The sequence below is a fragment of the Pleurodeles waltl genome, chromosome 1_2 (assembly GCF_031143425.1).
Source record: "Pleurodeles waltl isolate 20211129_DDA chromosome 1_2, aPleWal1.hap1.20221129, whole genome shotgun sequence".
In the NCBI taxonomy this organism is placed as follows: Eukaryota; Metazoa; Chordata; class Amphibia; order Caudata; family Salamandridae; genus Pleurodeles; species Pleurodeles waltl.
Genome location: NC_090437.1, coordinates 85,461,306 through 85,475,714, shown reverse-complemented (window position 1 = coordinate 85,475,714; position 14,409 = coordinate 85,461,306). Strand labels below are relative to the sequence as shown.

At 42.3% G+C, this 14,409-nt stretch overlaps 1 protein-coding gene across 1 annotated transcript in view; it reads right to left on the bottom strand.

The window, feature by feature from the left end:
- LOC138253554 (ciliary microtubule inner protein 2B-like) overlaps nucleotides 1–14,409 on the bottom strand; it is a 128,805-nt gene that overhangs the window by 21,876 nt on the left and 92,520 nt on the right. Inside the window, exons 4-5 of the mRNA XM_069205795.1 lie at nucleotides 13,434–13,654; nucleotides 9,786–9,978 (exon numbers count right to left, since the gene is read on the bottom strand). Of these exons, the coding sequence (XP_069061896.1) occupies nucleotides 9,786–9,978; nucleotides 13,434–13,654 (414 nt within the window). The remainder of the gene's footprint in view (nucleotides 1–9,785; nucleotides 9,979–13,433; nucleotides 13,655–14,409) is intronic.

The window sequence follows — 14,409 nt, the reverse complement described above, 5'->3', positions numbered from 1 at the left end:
GCACTTTACTTGGAACTTACGAGTAAATTAAATATGGCAATTGTGGAAAAGCCAATGTTACCATGTTTTAGAGTACAGAGCACCTGCACTTTAGCACTGGTCAGCAGTGGTAAAGTGCACAGAATCCTACATCCAACAAAAACAAGGTAAAAAAACGAGGAGAAGGAAGGCAAAATATCTGGGTATGACCCTGAAGAAAGGGCCATTTCTAACAAATAGGCTCAATGGAGAAATAAATGGCCCATTTGCTACACTGAAGTGCTCTACATTTTAGGCAGATGTGCACATGTAATGGGACAAAATACAATCATTCACAGTGTCGGAGAGGCAATGGCTAAAGAGGGCTGACCGATGACCCCATGCTGTATGAGGTAGTGGGTGGAGATAAAATGTTATTGGCACATGAACAGTCTAATAATTCAAGAGGGATGACTCAGAGCCCCTTTATGTATGTGTAATATGTATTATTTTGTATTAATTCTGTTGGTGACATAAGTCTGGTGAAAGAGCTAAAGCTGCCTCTAGGTCAGCCCTTAAAAGGACAAGGCTCACACTCCATCAATATCCCTGTGGCTTTAAAAAAAATATTCTATAGCAAGATGAAATGCAGTGGCTAACAAATTTCCTGTGGCTCCTATTTATTAACTGTTATTGAAGTCATGGTTATAACGTGAACATATCTTGAATTAACATATTAGCAATGTTCAGTTGCCAAGAGGCCATTTATAATACAAGTACCTACTGCCAGTTCTGACATTTTGATCCACATCACATTGCCTTCTGGGACCTATAGTTTGGCTTTTCCAATAGACGTTTGAGTATCCAATATGTAAAGTGATGTAGGATAGAGTCGCAGCTCTTTACTGGCTGAAGATGTCAAAAAGGACACAGCCATTTGATTTAATGAGATAGTTCAGAGCTTCTAACTCTCCCTTAGTACAGAAAGACAAGTGTTTTGCAGTTCTGCCCCTGCAGTGGAAGTAGTCTGCATCAAACTTGAGGGGAAGGAACCAAAATCTGGAAGTGAGAGATGTATAAATCTGCCTTAGAACAAAACAGTGAGGCCACTCCCAGAATCTTACTCTGACCCTAACAATTTAGATTCAGAAAGGATTAAGCTCAGAATTATTTTAAGATGAGTTTAAGGTCATCTGACGGGGTTGAGGCAGGTTGGAGGGTATACGGGTTGGAACACAATGTGGGAAAACAGGATTTGTCAAATGTTAACCAGTATGTAAAGTGGGTAGGCTGTGGGTATGGCCTTCTTGAGGGGAGGGGGGAAGGACAGTTAGGCAGTGTTAGCTCATTGTGAGGCATAAAAATTGTGTATGGCAAAGCTGAAGGTTTGTGTTAACGGTAGACTAACTTGCTCTTGATTAAAGTGGCCTTTTTGGACTAAGATCAAATATAAAGCCTCTTTTTTAATAGTTGCATGACATAAAATAGCAAAAAAAAAATTTCATGAGATATACCATCCTTGCTTTCATATCAGACTTGTTAAATTGCATGCACTTGGTAACTCATTACTAATAGAATTAATTTAAAGATGGCCACCAGGTAAAATACGGGTTGCTTAATGAACGCACACAATGCCCCCATGGGTGCACCCTTGTCCTTAGCTGAGTAGGTATACGAAATTGGGTCATTGCTGGTTGACTGGGGTGTGAGCCCAGGTCAAGCAAAAGCCACAATCCCTTGCAGGGTAAACCAAAAAAGTCACTACATTAACCTGTGCTTAACCCTGGGCAGCTTGGCACAAAAAAACAGTCAGGCTTAAGTTAGAGGTAAGGTCTAATAAAGTGAAAACACAACACAATAAAAATCCCAAACCAATAGAAAATAAAGTAAATTTGAATAAATCATTTGACACCCAAATGAAAGAAATCCAAATAGTAGAACTGGAGTTACGTATTTTTATATTTTAAGGTTCAAAGTAGTGTCTACAAGATACAAGCACCAACCACAGATATCTAGTAAAGTTTAGAACCACAACCAAGGTTCCAGGAGTGTATGGAGACCACTTGTGGGTTCAGGACTCACTCAGGCTGGGTTCCGGTGCACATTCAAGACATTCAAGATGGTGGGAGCCTGTTATGTCCCTGTGGCTCTGTACAGCAGGGCAGCAAACTAGCCCTTGGAGTAACTTCTGGAAGTCCTGGGTGAAGGTGAAGGTGCAGGGCTCGACAGCAGGGCAAGCCTCTGAGGGCACAAGGGAGGCTCCAGGCAGCAAAGCAGTCCTTCCAGGTACAGCAGCAGTCTGGCAGAGTGCACAGTTAGTCACAGCAGCAGGCATTCCTCTAAGAGCCCCACCGCAGGTCCAGTAGTGAACTGAAGTGTGGGTCTGCAAGCCCTATTTTTATACCCTGATACCCTGCTCCTAGAAGGTAGTAGTAGTTTCTAGAATGGTCTTTGACATTCTGGGAGTTTCCTACCTCTCCTGCCCTGGCTCCAAGTTAGCTGAAATTGGTAATACAAGGTTTTAAGAGTACTGTGAGGAGATAGGACCCAGCCTATTCAGGTGCTTTGCCTCCCCGATCAAGCCAGTTAATGGACCATTTAGCCTCTGCTAATCCCACTGTTGTTTAACTGTCAGAGAGGAATTCACAAAGTCCAACTGTCAGTTACACCCAGTCATGTGACCGAAGAAAGCCTGCAGGCACAAGGGGCTACGAGCACTTTCTAAAGGTAGCATTTTAAAACTTGTAATGATAAAATTGGCTTTACCATAAAGAGGATTTATCATTACAAGTCTATAGGTATCAAACATGGCATGTCTACCTCCTCTCATTTAGGAATTACAACTTATTAAATATAATAAGGAATCCCCAATAATATCTTATGGGAGGGGTAGCCCTCTCAGTAGTGAAAAACGAATTTGGGAGTTTTTCACTCACAGGATATGTAAAACTTAAAAGTATATGTCCTACCTTTCAAGTTCACAGCACCCTGGCCCATGGGCTACCCAGGGCCTACTTTAAGAGTGACTTATATGTAATAAAACGGGTGGGGGATTAAAGCTTGGCAAGTGGGTTTAAATGCCAAGCCAACATAGATGTGGGACACTACATTCAGGCTACAATGGCAGGCTGGGAGATGTTTTAAGGTGCTACTTAAGTGGGTGGCACAATAAGTGCTGCAGCTCACCTAGTAGCATTTAATTTACGGGACCTGGGTATATGTTATATCTCTCTACAAGGTATTTACAAGTACTTTAAATATGCCAATCAGGTATGTGCCAATCAAACCAGGTTTAGGGGAGTGAGCGCAAGCACTTTAGCACTGGTTAGCAGTGGCAAAGTGCATACAGTCCTAAGGCCAACAAAAGCATAGCAAAAATAGGAGGAGGAAGGCAAAACGAGTTGGGTGACCCTGAAGAGAGGGGCATTTCTGACAGGAAGAGTAAGCAAACATTCCCCCTACAAAAGACGGGAAACCTGGCAATACCAATATCTTTGGGAGGGAGAACCAGGGGTAGGTGCTGACCACGAGCACAATGTGACAGACCAGTAAGCAGAATAATATGCTATTTTCCTTGCTTATTGTCCCACTATACCTGTTGTAAGTCAATGTAGCAGGTGGGTACAGTGTTCCTGCATACCTTGTGGGGCACTATAGAATCACAGGAGGGGTAAGACCCATTTAGAATGCTCTATTAGAGAAATATGCTTCACAGTAGGCAACAGATAAGGAGATATCACAATTCGAAGTGCAGATAATACATGCAACAACAGGTGTAACAACAATCAGCTTATGTGCCATAACCAGATTGGGTGCATGTCTATTTCTAAATATAAATGTTGTTTTGTCTCTTGCTCCCCCAAGTACAAATTCATAAGATCATGAGTTCCATAAACTCATGAGAGTAACCTTGTACGAAACACACACCTTATTTTAGAATTCAATTTTAGGCAAATGAAAAACACTTTTCTCACATCTCGATAGCAGTGCATTCTTTTGAGATGGTTCTGAAGAAACGCCAATTGGCCTTCCTAGGTAGATGGGCGTACAGACTATTTATGGATCAGAGAATAACTAGGGCTCAATAGGTCCCTTTTTAACCTTGTCATAGAACACTACATGATTTATTAAAGGTTAAGCTTGGTGTTTCCTACAGGCAATTTTAATATATTCCTGCACAACCCACTATCTCCTTTACTGCACTCAAACTGGGCATAAAAAAGAGCTCTACCCAAGAGACCTGACAAGAGGTGCTCTCTGGGCATTACATTGCCTTCCTAGCGTGGGAAACAGCCCGATGATGAAGCATGCCATCTAGGTGGGTGAGGCCTCTTTCATTCTTACCCCTATCATCAGTAAAACAAGGCACAAAATAATTACTTAATTTCTCTTACTCAATATAGGAGTGGAATATCTTGGAATGTCACACATTTGGGTATAGAATTACTCTTCTTAACACACTGTACCTGTCTTACAATTACTTTCCTGCCAACTGCATGTAAAAGGGGAGAGGTTCTAACATTTGTTTCCGGCATCTCAGCCATTTTTGTATTGCCGTCACTGGCCCTATAGCCCTTACCCCTGATGCCCTCAACTCACCATATAACCCGATGCCTTCCGATTTGTTTTGCTCCACCTCATCCTTATCTGCATTGCCCCTTCCTCCATCAAAACATTTTGCTTCAGCAAGCCCTCATTACTTCTTAGCCCCACCACTTTTGACACTCTAAATGCTACAAAAAACAGTGTAAATCTCACAGTGAACCAACAAAACTCCCAGACAGAAGTGAACACAACTCTAATCTGTGCCACCACACTCTTCAGAATGGTTACCAAAATTGGTCACTGAAAATTACACACTTTTCTCTCTGCCGGTTTTCCAGTGTCTTCCAAACCAGCTCTTTTCTCCCCTGTTCTTAGTCTTAATAACTCTTTCCACAGAATGTCATAACCACCAACTTCCTGGTTATTGTTACCAGTGTTGTACCTTTATAGATCTGGCACAACTCAAACCTCACCTTATCATCTTTTCCATTCCTTAAACCATTTCCAGTTCTGACTCAATTATTGGTCCCTGATTCCAGAAACTCTGTCCAAGCTTGCCAGTATGGTGTCCTACTTAGGGCTGCCACACCCTTACTGTCCAATTTCCTACATGCCGGGCAGTACTGCAGTCACTGCCTCTTCGGCCTCCAGACCATAGAAAATTGATGACTGTGAATGAGAAAGCAAATCAGCCATCTACTTTTCAAAGACATGAATGTGCCTTGCCCCTAAACACAATATTACATTGTAAGTACCAAAAAAGCCAGTTCTTTCAGCAAATCCCTTGAGGACTGCATGCTATCCAAGTGCACCACTGCCTGGCTGACCACCTTGATAGTCAGCTTTCTATCTTGCAACACATTTGCATTGTCTGCACTACTGGAAACTATTCCCTAAATGAAATGCTGTATTTTCTTTTCCTCAACACTTCTGATCATGCTTTCACAGTCTACAGCCTTTTCCAGTACAGTCTAAAGCTCCAGCCCTAGACGCACCCAGAAAATATTTTCTCCATCCATGACACTGGGCTTTCCTATTGCCACACAGTCACTCCACTGTAATGCATCAAACATTTTTGCTACCCCACTAAGTCTCCTTTTTTTCTGTTAGTCATCTGAATTCTGTGATGGGATTTAGCTACTCCCCTCATGGAAAACTGTGGCTCTCTGCTATATGCTGCCCCCAAAGCCACCACTCTGCAAGTAAAGTTCTAGTGGCAGAGTCATTGCTAAAGTAACCTCAGCTTAAACCTTCTCTTGCTGACAGCCATGTCCAATAACCATTGCAATCTCCACAATCTGCAAGTGAGACACTCTTGCCAATGAGTCCAGCTCCCTACCCTAAATTGTCACACATGCAGTAGGCCCCTTAGTCTTTAGATTTGCAAGCATATGCTGAAATTATGTGTCACCTCCTGAAAAACAGCATACCACATTCACTCCTCTCCCTGCCTCACTTACCATCTGAAAAACATCAAGGTAGTGCAGCACGTACTCTGACCCCACTATTTTTCCATCTGTCCACTTCACAAACATGCTGAATCTTTCAAATGCCACCCCCCACACACCACACAGCACATGGGCATAGCCTAATCATTGTATATGCCTACTTCAAATTGTATGTCTGGCAACAAAAAATCATTCGGCTAAAATGTCAAAAATCTAAAAGCAGACTTCATGCCTGCTTTCTCGATGTCTGATCCACTCCTACACCGTCCAACCATGTGTATTGCCTCATATAAGCTGGTGTATGACACTGAGCACGCGTCTTGGTACAAATGGTGATGTATTAACGAGGAATGCACACAGTCATTTTTTAGCATCATGTTAATTGATAATATCAGCAAGTCGTCAATAGGTGACATCACAAATGGCCCCGCCATCCTCCCTCCTGAAACTTCCTTTCTCAACTTGGTACACATCACTTGTTCTTTCCCATGACATGATCTCAAATATTTAGCCCACCTTCCCTTCTTTGGGCCTGAATATGGTATTCTAACCCTGTCTGTAAATCCTTCCCTTAATTAGGCTGCAGCTTCCCTATTAGGAGAAATCTACAGACACTTAACCATGTTGTCCATGTCAACTGGCATAGTCAACCTTTTCTTATACTCCCTTACCATCTCCCCTGCACCCTTGTGGTGCTTCCTGGCCACTATGACAATGCAAGACTCAGTGCATCCCCCCCACACTTATAACAGCTGTGGCAACGTTTGTAAGGATACCTGTAACATGCCCCTTTCTTGAAGCTCCAACAGCTTGCCCTTCTTGCTTTCCCCACCCCATAGGGCCGGATGCTCTGGTAACTGCTGTGTCAGCAACGGTAACCCACTAGCCATGTGCAATGTAGGCAGCCAAAGTTCCTCACCCAGCTCTCTCAATGCCTTGGCTGGGTTCAAGCTCCTCTGTGAGCTAAACTCTTTGCAAATCTTAACCAGACTAAACTCCTAAACCTAAAACTGGCCGTCCACACCATGCCCAGGTATTTGAATAACCCCACACCATCTTCAGGCCCCCTTTCACATGTAATGCTGGCATAGATTGTGATTGCTGTCGTCCATGTATCCATGACTGTAGGCACTCTAAGCCATTTCACCTGCTTCCTTTCTTACACTTGAGACTGTTCTTAGTAGTGAGTTTCCATGTATAGCAATATAAGTGTCAGTATATTTGCTGGCCCATTCTTTTTATTCCATACTCAGAAGAAGGTGTGCACCCAGAAGCATCTTACGCTACATATATGGTGATTTAATCAGCTTATCTCCTCCTTTCTTCATGTCCTGTTTGCCTTTCCTTGCCCTATTGTCTCCACTGTTTATTCCTTGTCACTTCCTACCACTAACTCTACCCTCGTCGCCCTCCTTTGTCATGTTCCACTGCTGTCATTGTTGAGTCTTCCTACCTCCTTCCCAACTTTCCTGCCCCACTTGCCTTATTCATCTGTAATACCCTCTTCCCCTTTTAGTCTAATAAGTAGTTTTCCCAGAAGTCAAAAAGTGCTTTTGGAAAGTAGCTAAAACCCATCACCTTTCATTGTTTCCCAAACCTTTTGCACTTATTGTTTCAATTTCACACTCTAACTTACGCCACTCCCCACCAATGTTCCTCTACTCACTCTCTGGCCTGTCTGCTTCCCAACTTCTACTCCTCCACCATCTTGGCCATTTGCCACAATCTTACTTCCTCTCCTTTGATCTAACAACTGGCAATTGTCATTCTGCCGCTCCCCCGGCTTGTCTAGGGTCTTGCTCAGTGCCCTTCCACTCGTCGCCGAAACTACTTCCATCACTTATCGACCACTTCTGTCCCTCTCCCTTCTCCATCTTCATTTCCTGCTCATCTCCTTGTCTGACAATCAGCTCAGGTCCCTTTTACTCCTGGATACAACGGTGGTTACTTCCAAACAACTTCAGCTCCTTCTCTTTCCTCATGTGTCCCAGCTTCTTCCACCGTGCTATGCATCCTTGCGTTCTGTCCTGCAGAACCCACCCACTTGCTGATCCTCTCTTTTCACTGGTCTTCAACCACTCTGTCTGTCTACCACCATTACTGATGACAACGCCATGGCCCTCTGGGTATACAGTTGAGTATCCCCCAGTGACTAGCTCTCCTCCCAACCATAGTCCAAATGGTCCGTCGCTTGCATCACTGATCCTCTGGAAGGGACTAGCTCCACTCTCTCTGTTCTCTGCCAGCTAGCTGCCTTCTGCCAGACACTTTGATCCTGCTTGCTAGGGGGGGCGCATACCAGGACCTCTGCTCCACGCAACTGTCTCCCCATCCTACCATTACCCATGTCTCTTTGTGCCAGCTCATTGTCCACTATCATGCCCCATACAATCAGTCCTCCAGCATGTTCATCAGGCCCCCACAGAGCTGTACTACTTTGTCCACTGTCTCCTCAGTGCCACTTTGTCCCAAGGACATGGTGCATAGTCCAGTGTCTGTTCACCTGAGCGGGCCTGCTCCCAGCTATCCATGTGTGGCCACCTACAATGTCTGGCCTTCGCCGTCTGTAAGCTGTACTGGCTCCCGTCTTCTGGTCATCCTGGCAGGTCTAGGCTTTTCAGGTGACCATCTTGCTATCAGGAGTGGGTAGATTGTCCTCTGCAAATGTATCTAGTGGCCTCCTGCTGCGTTGAAGCCACCCACTTTAAGGGCCTCAGTGGTGGTACCCTTGTCCCCTTGCATCAGCTCACTCTCCTTCAGGTCCCAACTGTCACTTAGCTGAGTGGCAACCTCCACTCTTGGCATTATTGCTCACAGAGTGGGTGGGTGACCCCAGGAGCAATGACGTTGCACTCCTTCCTGTACTGCAGAGGGTGCCCCACTTCAGGACTGCAGCCCTCAGCCCTACAGAGTCCCTCCCTTTTTCAGTGTGTAAGAATCTGGAGTGTAGTTACCATAGATGTTGACCATTGTTGTGAATTTCTGACATTACAATGAAACCTATGCCAACAGCCACAAGGTCTTACATATATGTTATGTGTAGTCAAACCTTGTAGATCCATATCCTTGAGCACATCCTGGGTTCTTGGTATATTTTCTTTGGTATATTTTATTTGTTGCTTGCTATAGGATGCTTTCAGCTATTGCTTGGATGTGGTTGCTACCCCTGCATCCCTCTCCCCCCCGAACATGACTATGAGGATGAAATGGGCCAAGATGTTAGGGATATGCTGTAAGATATTCTGAAGGCATAAAACACTACATATTGATTTTGCCAATGTTCTCTGCTCTTTTCTCTAAAGTTACAATAGCTGATGCACTTTTCTTGGCTAGAGTAAGATAGCTTTTGTTATAAAAACCTAATGAACTTAAAGTGCCTCCAAGTGCCACAGGTTCATATTTTAAGTAAATCTCCCTTTTTGTATGTTATATGTAGATGAGTGAAGCATACTTTATTTGTACAGTTAAGAAGGTTTCCAAAGGTGTGTGAACTTAGATGAAAAAAACTACTCACCACGGACCATTTCTATGCTGAGACGTGACTGAAAACCTCAATAACTCAACAATTAATGCATCAGGGTGTATAGACAGACAGATAGATAGATAGATAGATAGATAGATAGATAGATAGATAGATAGATAGATAGATAGATAGATAGATAGATAGATAGATAGATAGATAGATAGATAGATAGATAGATAGATAGATAGATAGATAGATAGATAGATAGATAGAGGCAGCCTGACAAAACAATAGCACACCTCTCCCTACCTTCTTGTGCTAAAAAATAACTTTGGATATTAAAGAGTTAAACATAATTGCAAAAGTCATACCTGGGGCATAACCAGCATAATTTGGCAGAAGTCCACAGTTGCTCCAATATATAATTTTTCCTTGTCTCCTGCTGTCCCTTTTCCCACATGTTGCTGTTGTCTGTGCTTTCACAGGAGTGTCTTGCGGGGTGACTTTCAAGGGTGTCCTTTGAGGAGAAGGAGCCCTAGGAAAGGAGCGAGCACTTGCTGGGCACTGGAAGAAAACAAATGGGGAAAGTGAGTAGTAATTGATTATAATCACACTAGATTTAACTCTGCACATGCCACATAAAAGAAAAATCTTATCTGCCATTTTAGTTAGAGTTCACCACCACTCCTAGCTTTTGTTAGCTACATTCTGACTTTGAAAAGAGATACTTATCATTAACTAATCTTTCTCCCTGTAGCAACCATTGATATTACGGTATGGCTTTTTGATTATAAGGTGAGAAATATAGTGTTGCGTTGTGGGGTTTAGGAGCATGAACCCAGTCTTCAACTTACACGTAATTATAAGATTGGTACATTATGTGCAAAATTTTAAACCAATGTCATGATGTCAAGAAGCATTGCATCAAACCAAAATGTCCTGTATTAATTAACATGGTAACTTCCCGGTCAGAGTGCTTCAAGAACGTCCAATACAAGAGAGTCAGACCCATAACACATTTACAGGATTACCACATAAAATAGATATAGACAGTGCTTTAAATGGGCCGGTACTGTCCGGTACTGAGTACCGGCACTTTTTTATTTTGAGAGGGAGAGTACCGGCACATTTCAAGAAAAACGTAATACTTTTAATAGGAGAGTACCGGCACTTCTCAGGAACAAGCAGGTACTCTGGCACAGAGTACCGACACTTTAATTTTTCCATTTCAAGCACTGGATATAGATACACTGAAATTGAGTGGCAACTATTTACCAAGTCAGTAAAGATTCTTAAAATATGACTTGGGTTCGCCTTCCTTCAACGTGGGCTCCCCTAATCTACTACACGATGTCTCATTTGAAGTGGCTCCATCTTCCTGCGAGTGTTGACCTGATCATAATGTGTTGTGTACTTTACAACATGTGTAACTCTTAATGGTTTGGCATTCTTAGTGTCTGAGAAGATAGAAGCAAGCAAAAACATTTAAATCACTGGACTAATACTGCGTAGGCCGTGTACATCATATAAAGTGTACCATTAAATTGATCACAGAGCGATGCAGCTGGGAAGGACTGTATCTGGATTTCTGCAGCAGCATTCTAATAATACAGTAGTAAAATATGCAACAGTTATGGAAGGTCAAGTTATTTAAAAATGCTCAGCATATGCTAATCTTTGTCGGTAAGAAAATCATGCAGTTATGATATGGTCTGAATCACAGTATTTTGCACACTTTTGGTTCAACTGAGATACACTAAACGTGCCATCTGTTGCCATAATATCTCATTCATATTTACATAAATCAGCATTTTATACCAGAACATTTGCAGGTTTGGAGGACATTCTGCAACTGTATGTTTAGGTTTAGGGATGGAAACACAGCTGTTCCAAGCAGGAAAGGAACCCCTCCTAATAGTTTTCACACAGAATGTGTTCATTTAACATTAGAGACACAGAAAGACTGCACTAAGTAAAAATTGGATGATAACACTAAGCACCATATTTATGAAAAAGTTGTGTAGCGCAACATCACTGAGAAAGGGCAGGAATGCACCATATTTAGGGCAATATGTAGCATTCTTATCCTTCCCCCTGCGCTAGTGCACAATGGTTGCCTAGCGCCAACGCAGGTACGATTGCACCATGGTGCTACGGTGCCTGTGTTGCATGCAGAATTGGTTTTGTGCAGGAAGGGACACCTTCCTGCACAAAAAAACAACCCTGAGAGGCGTTTTTCTCTTTCTAAGTGTGCTGCACAGTGCAGCACAAATAGAAAGAGAAAAAAGAAGGAAAAATAAAGACATTTCTCCTTGTTATGCCTCTCCTGGGGAGGTGTATCTTTTTGACACATTACCACGTTTACCTGTCCTTGTAAATCTGGAAATGCTTCAAAATCCATAGATGTTGCATGGAACACCCAAGATACACTCTTGGAAATGCCTCCCTGGCGCTGAGTAATGCAACTAAGAACTAAGATTACGAAATCATAGGTATGAGCATACCAAAATGGTATTCTATTTTTTAGTGAATAGGCTCCACAATGAACTATACAAAACATTGCATAAGTGGCTTAGTGCTTTTTGGGAGGGGTTAAGAGGGGTAAGGGGCTGGCAGTTTTTAAAACTTGTCTCTTTAGGGTCCAAATTTCTGTCGATTCTAGATTACGTAAATGTAAGCTAATCTAGACATTTGGAATTGTGAGATTCCTCCTTTGAAGTTCAAAGTAGTAGATAGGCTCTAACCAATAATTCGCCAATACTGTACTGTGAGTTTCTGACCTAGAGAGATTCCTTTACCTCCTAATGTGGTGCTAAATCACAAAAATACATGTTAGTTTTTATTAGACACTTTGTGCATAGTCCATACATATGTCTAACTACTACTATTCCAACTCAAGATGGCCTTCTGATGTGGACGAGGGAGGCGAGGGAGGGATGTTTTTTTCACTTCCCCACTCAATAGTAACGTTTCAGTTATTTTATTGTCATTATGCATTTTTATATTTCAATATCCTGAGTTCTGCTCACTGGCTGGGTTTTTTGCACAGTCTCTTCTTTCTTGTGCTCTTGTATTGTACATGGGTTCGAATTGGGGAGAGGGCAGTGTAAAAAATGAAAAAAATACTCTTGATTGTAACTAACAATGTGACTTCAATGAATCAATCAATCAAGTAAAGTTTACTCAAATGTAATGCATTAAATCAGAGTGGGACAATAAATAATTTCATTCTCTAAAAAGAAAAGCCAGAAGGCTAGCAAAATAATTAATATTAAAGGACAAATCCAGGATTCATAGTTTGCATCAACCAAAAGGAAATTGCATGAGGGTGGCCAAAAGAGTAAGAGAAAGATCTGGAAACTTGCTTGTGATCTTGGATAACATAACATAGTGAACATGGATAACAAATCAAATTACTATTATGACTTCCAGAGAAACCGACCGGAATTCTTTCTTTAAACCTGTTTTAGTCGTTATTGTGTAGTTTGCATAAATGCACAAGCACTTCTTAGGAATGGACATTTAATTGGAAATGATGTGGTGGTCTGTTGTATCAGGCTATACCGGTTGTTAGAGGTCTATTCCCTTGTTATAGGCCCTTGCCTGTTTCTTGTTAACAGTCCTGAACCTGAGTAATATCCCCAGCTGCAGATGAAGGCTTGTAGCAAGGGAGAGGGCCTTTAACAACCGATACAGCCCAAGGCAGAAGGGCTATAAGGTTAGTAGAACAGTGCAACTGAGGGTAGAATGTTTTAAATTAAAAAGGGAGAACCAGAAAGACAAACATTGTAATGTTGGAGCACAAGATTATACCCACCATTATTAGCCGTGAGCTGCTACATTGTATTCAGTAGAATTCTAAACATTCAAATATTCGAATAAAGGTTTGGTGGAATCAACGAAAAACTATAAACATGGGCATCAAATAAATTGCTTGCTTGGCAGGGGTGCATCACAAGACATTCTGTCTCACTTTCTTACACTAGTAATTAGAAATGTTATGTTTAAAGATCTGACACCTTTATCAAATCAATTTTTTCCTCTGATTTGGGCAAGCACCACAGGGTGTTCTTCAGCATGGCATCTCTGTCAGGAAAACAAGGGTCCCAAGATGGTGGCTTTCTCAGTTCGGCTTTAACTGCTTCGATTGTTTGGATGGCCTCTGTTATTCGAGGGTCTCCATCGCAAATGTAGTATCTCATTGTGTGTTGATATTTGCCATTCTTTGGGTAGAAATATCCTGGAACAGAACAAAATAAAGGCAAGGAATTGTAGTTAAACAGGCTGAGGAAGCTTTCCTAACTGAAAATGAAAAGTGGGATTCAAACACAGCCCTGTGATACATACTTGCGTAGCTGGCAAGTTTTCAAATTGGTTATGTGTAATATTTCCATGGTTTCAATGCACTACACAGTGACATTCAACTGCAAATACGTGACACATAGATTGACACTTTGTCACAATAAAAGCAAGCAATCAAGTGCATTAAAAGAGCTAAAATATAAGAAACTTTAAACTTTCGAGCAGTGAGAAGTTCTAAAAATAACTTGAAACTAATTCAAAACTTCTGAAGTCACTAACCTAATATCTCTAAGTTAACCATTCTATAAAACACTTGCGGCACCGCTGTTCATCACAATTAAGATGTCCACAGGGGGCCAGTCACCAGCAGGTGCTCGGTAACCTTGCTGCTTCTGCCGCTATTGACTTGCTGTGAGACCCACACCACATCGCAGAAGAAGGGCATCACATGGGCAGAGCTGAAGGAGGTTTAAGGGAAGCCAGCCGACAGGTTCCAAAGTATGGTATAAAAATGCATGGGCGCTGTATCATGACTGAGAATGTTTTAGGGCTGTAGAGGCCCACTAACAGCCAATAAACAGATCATCCTACACAATGACCTGTCATATGCACCTTTCAGGGACCTGACGATGTTGAATGTACCCTTGTTGGGGGGGGGGGAGGGGCTGTACTGATGAGGAGTCAGGGCTAGGA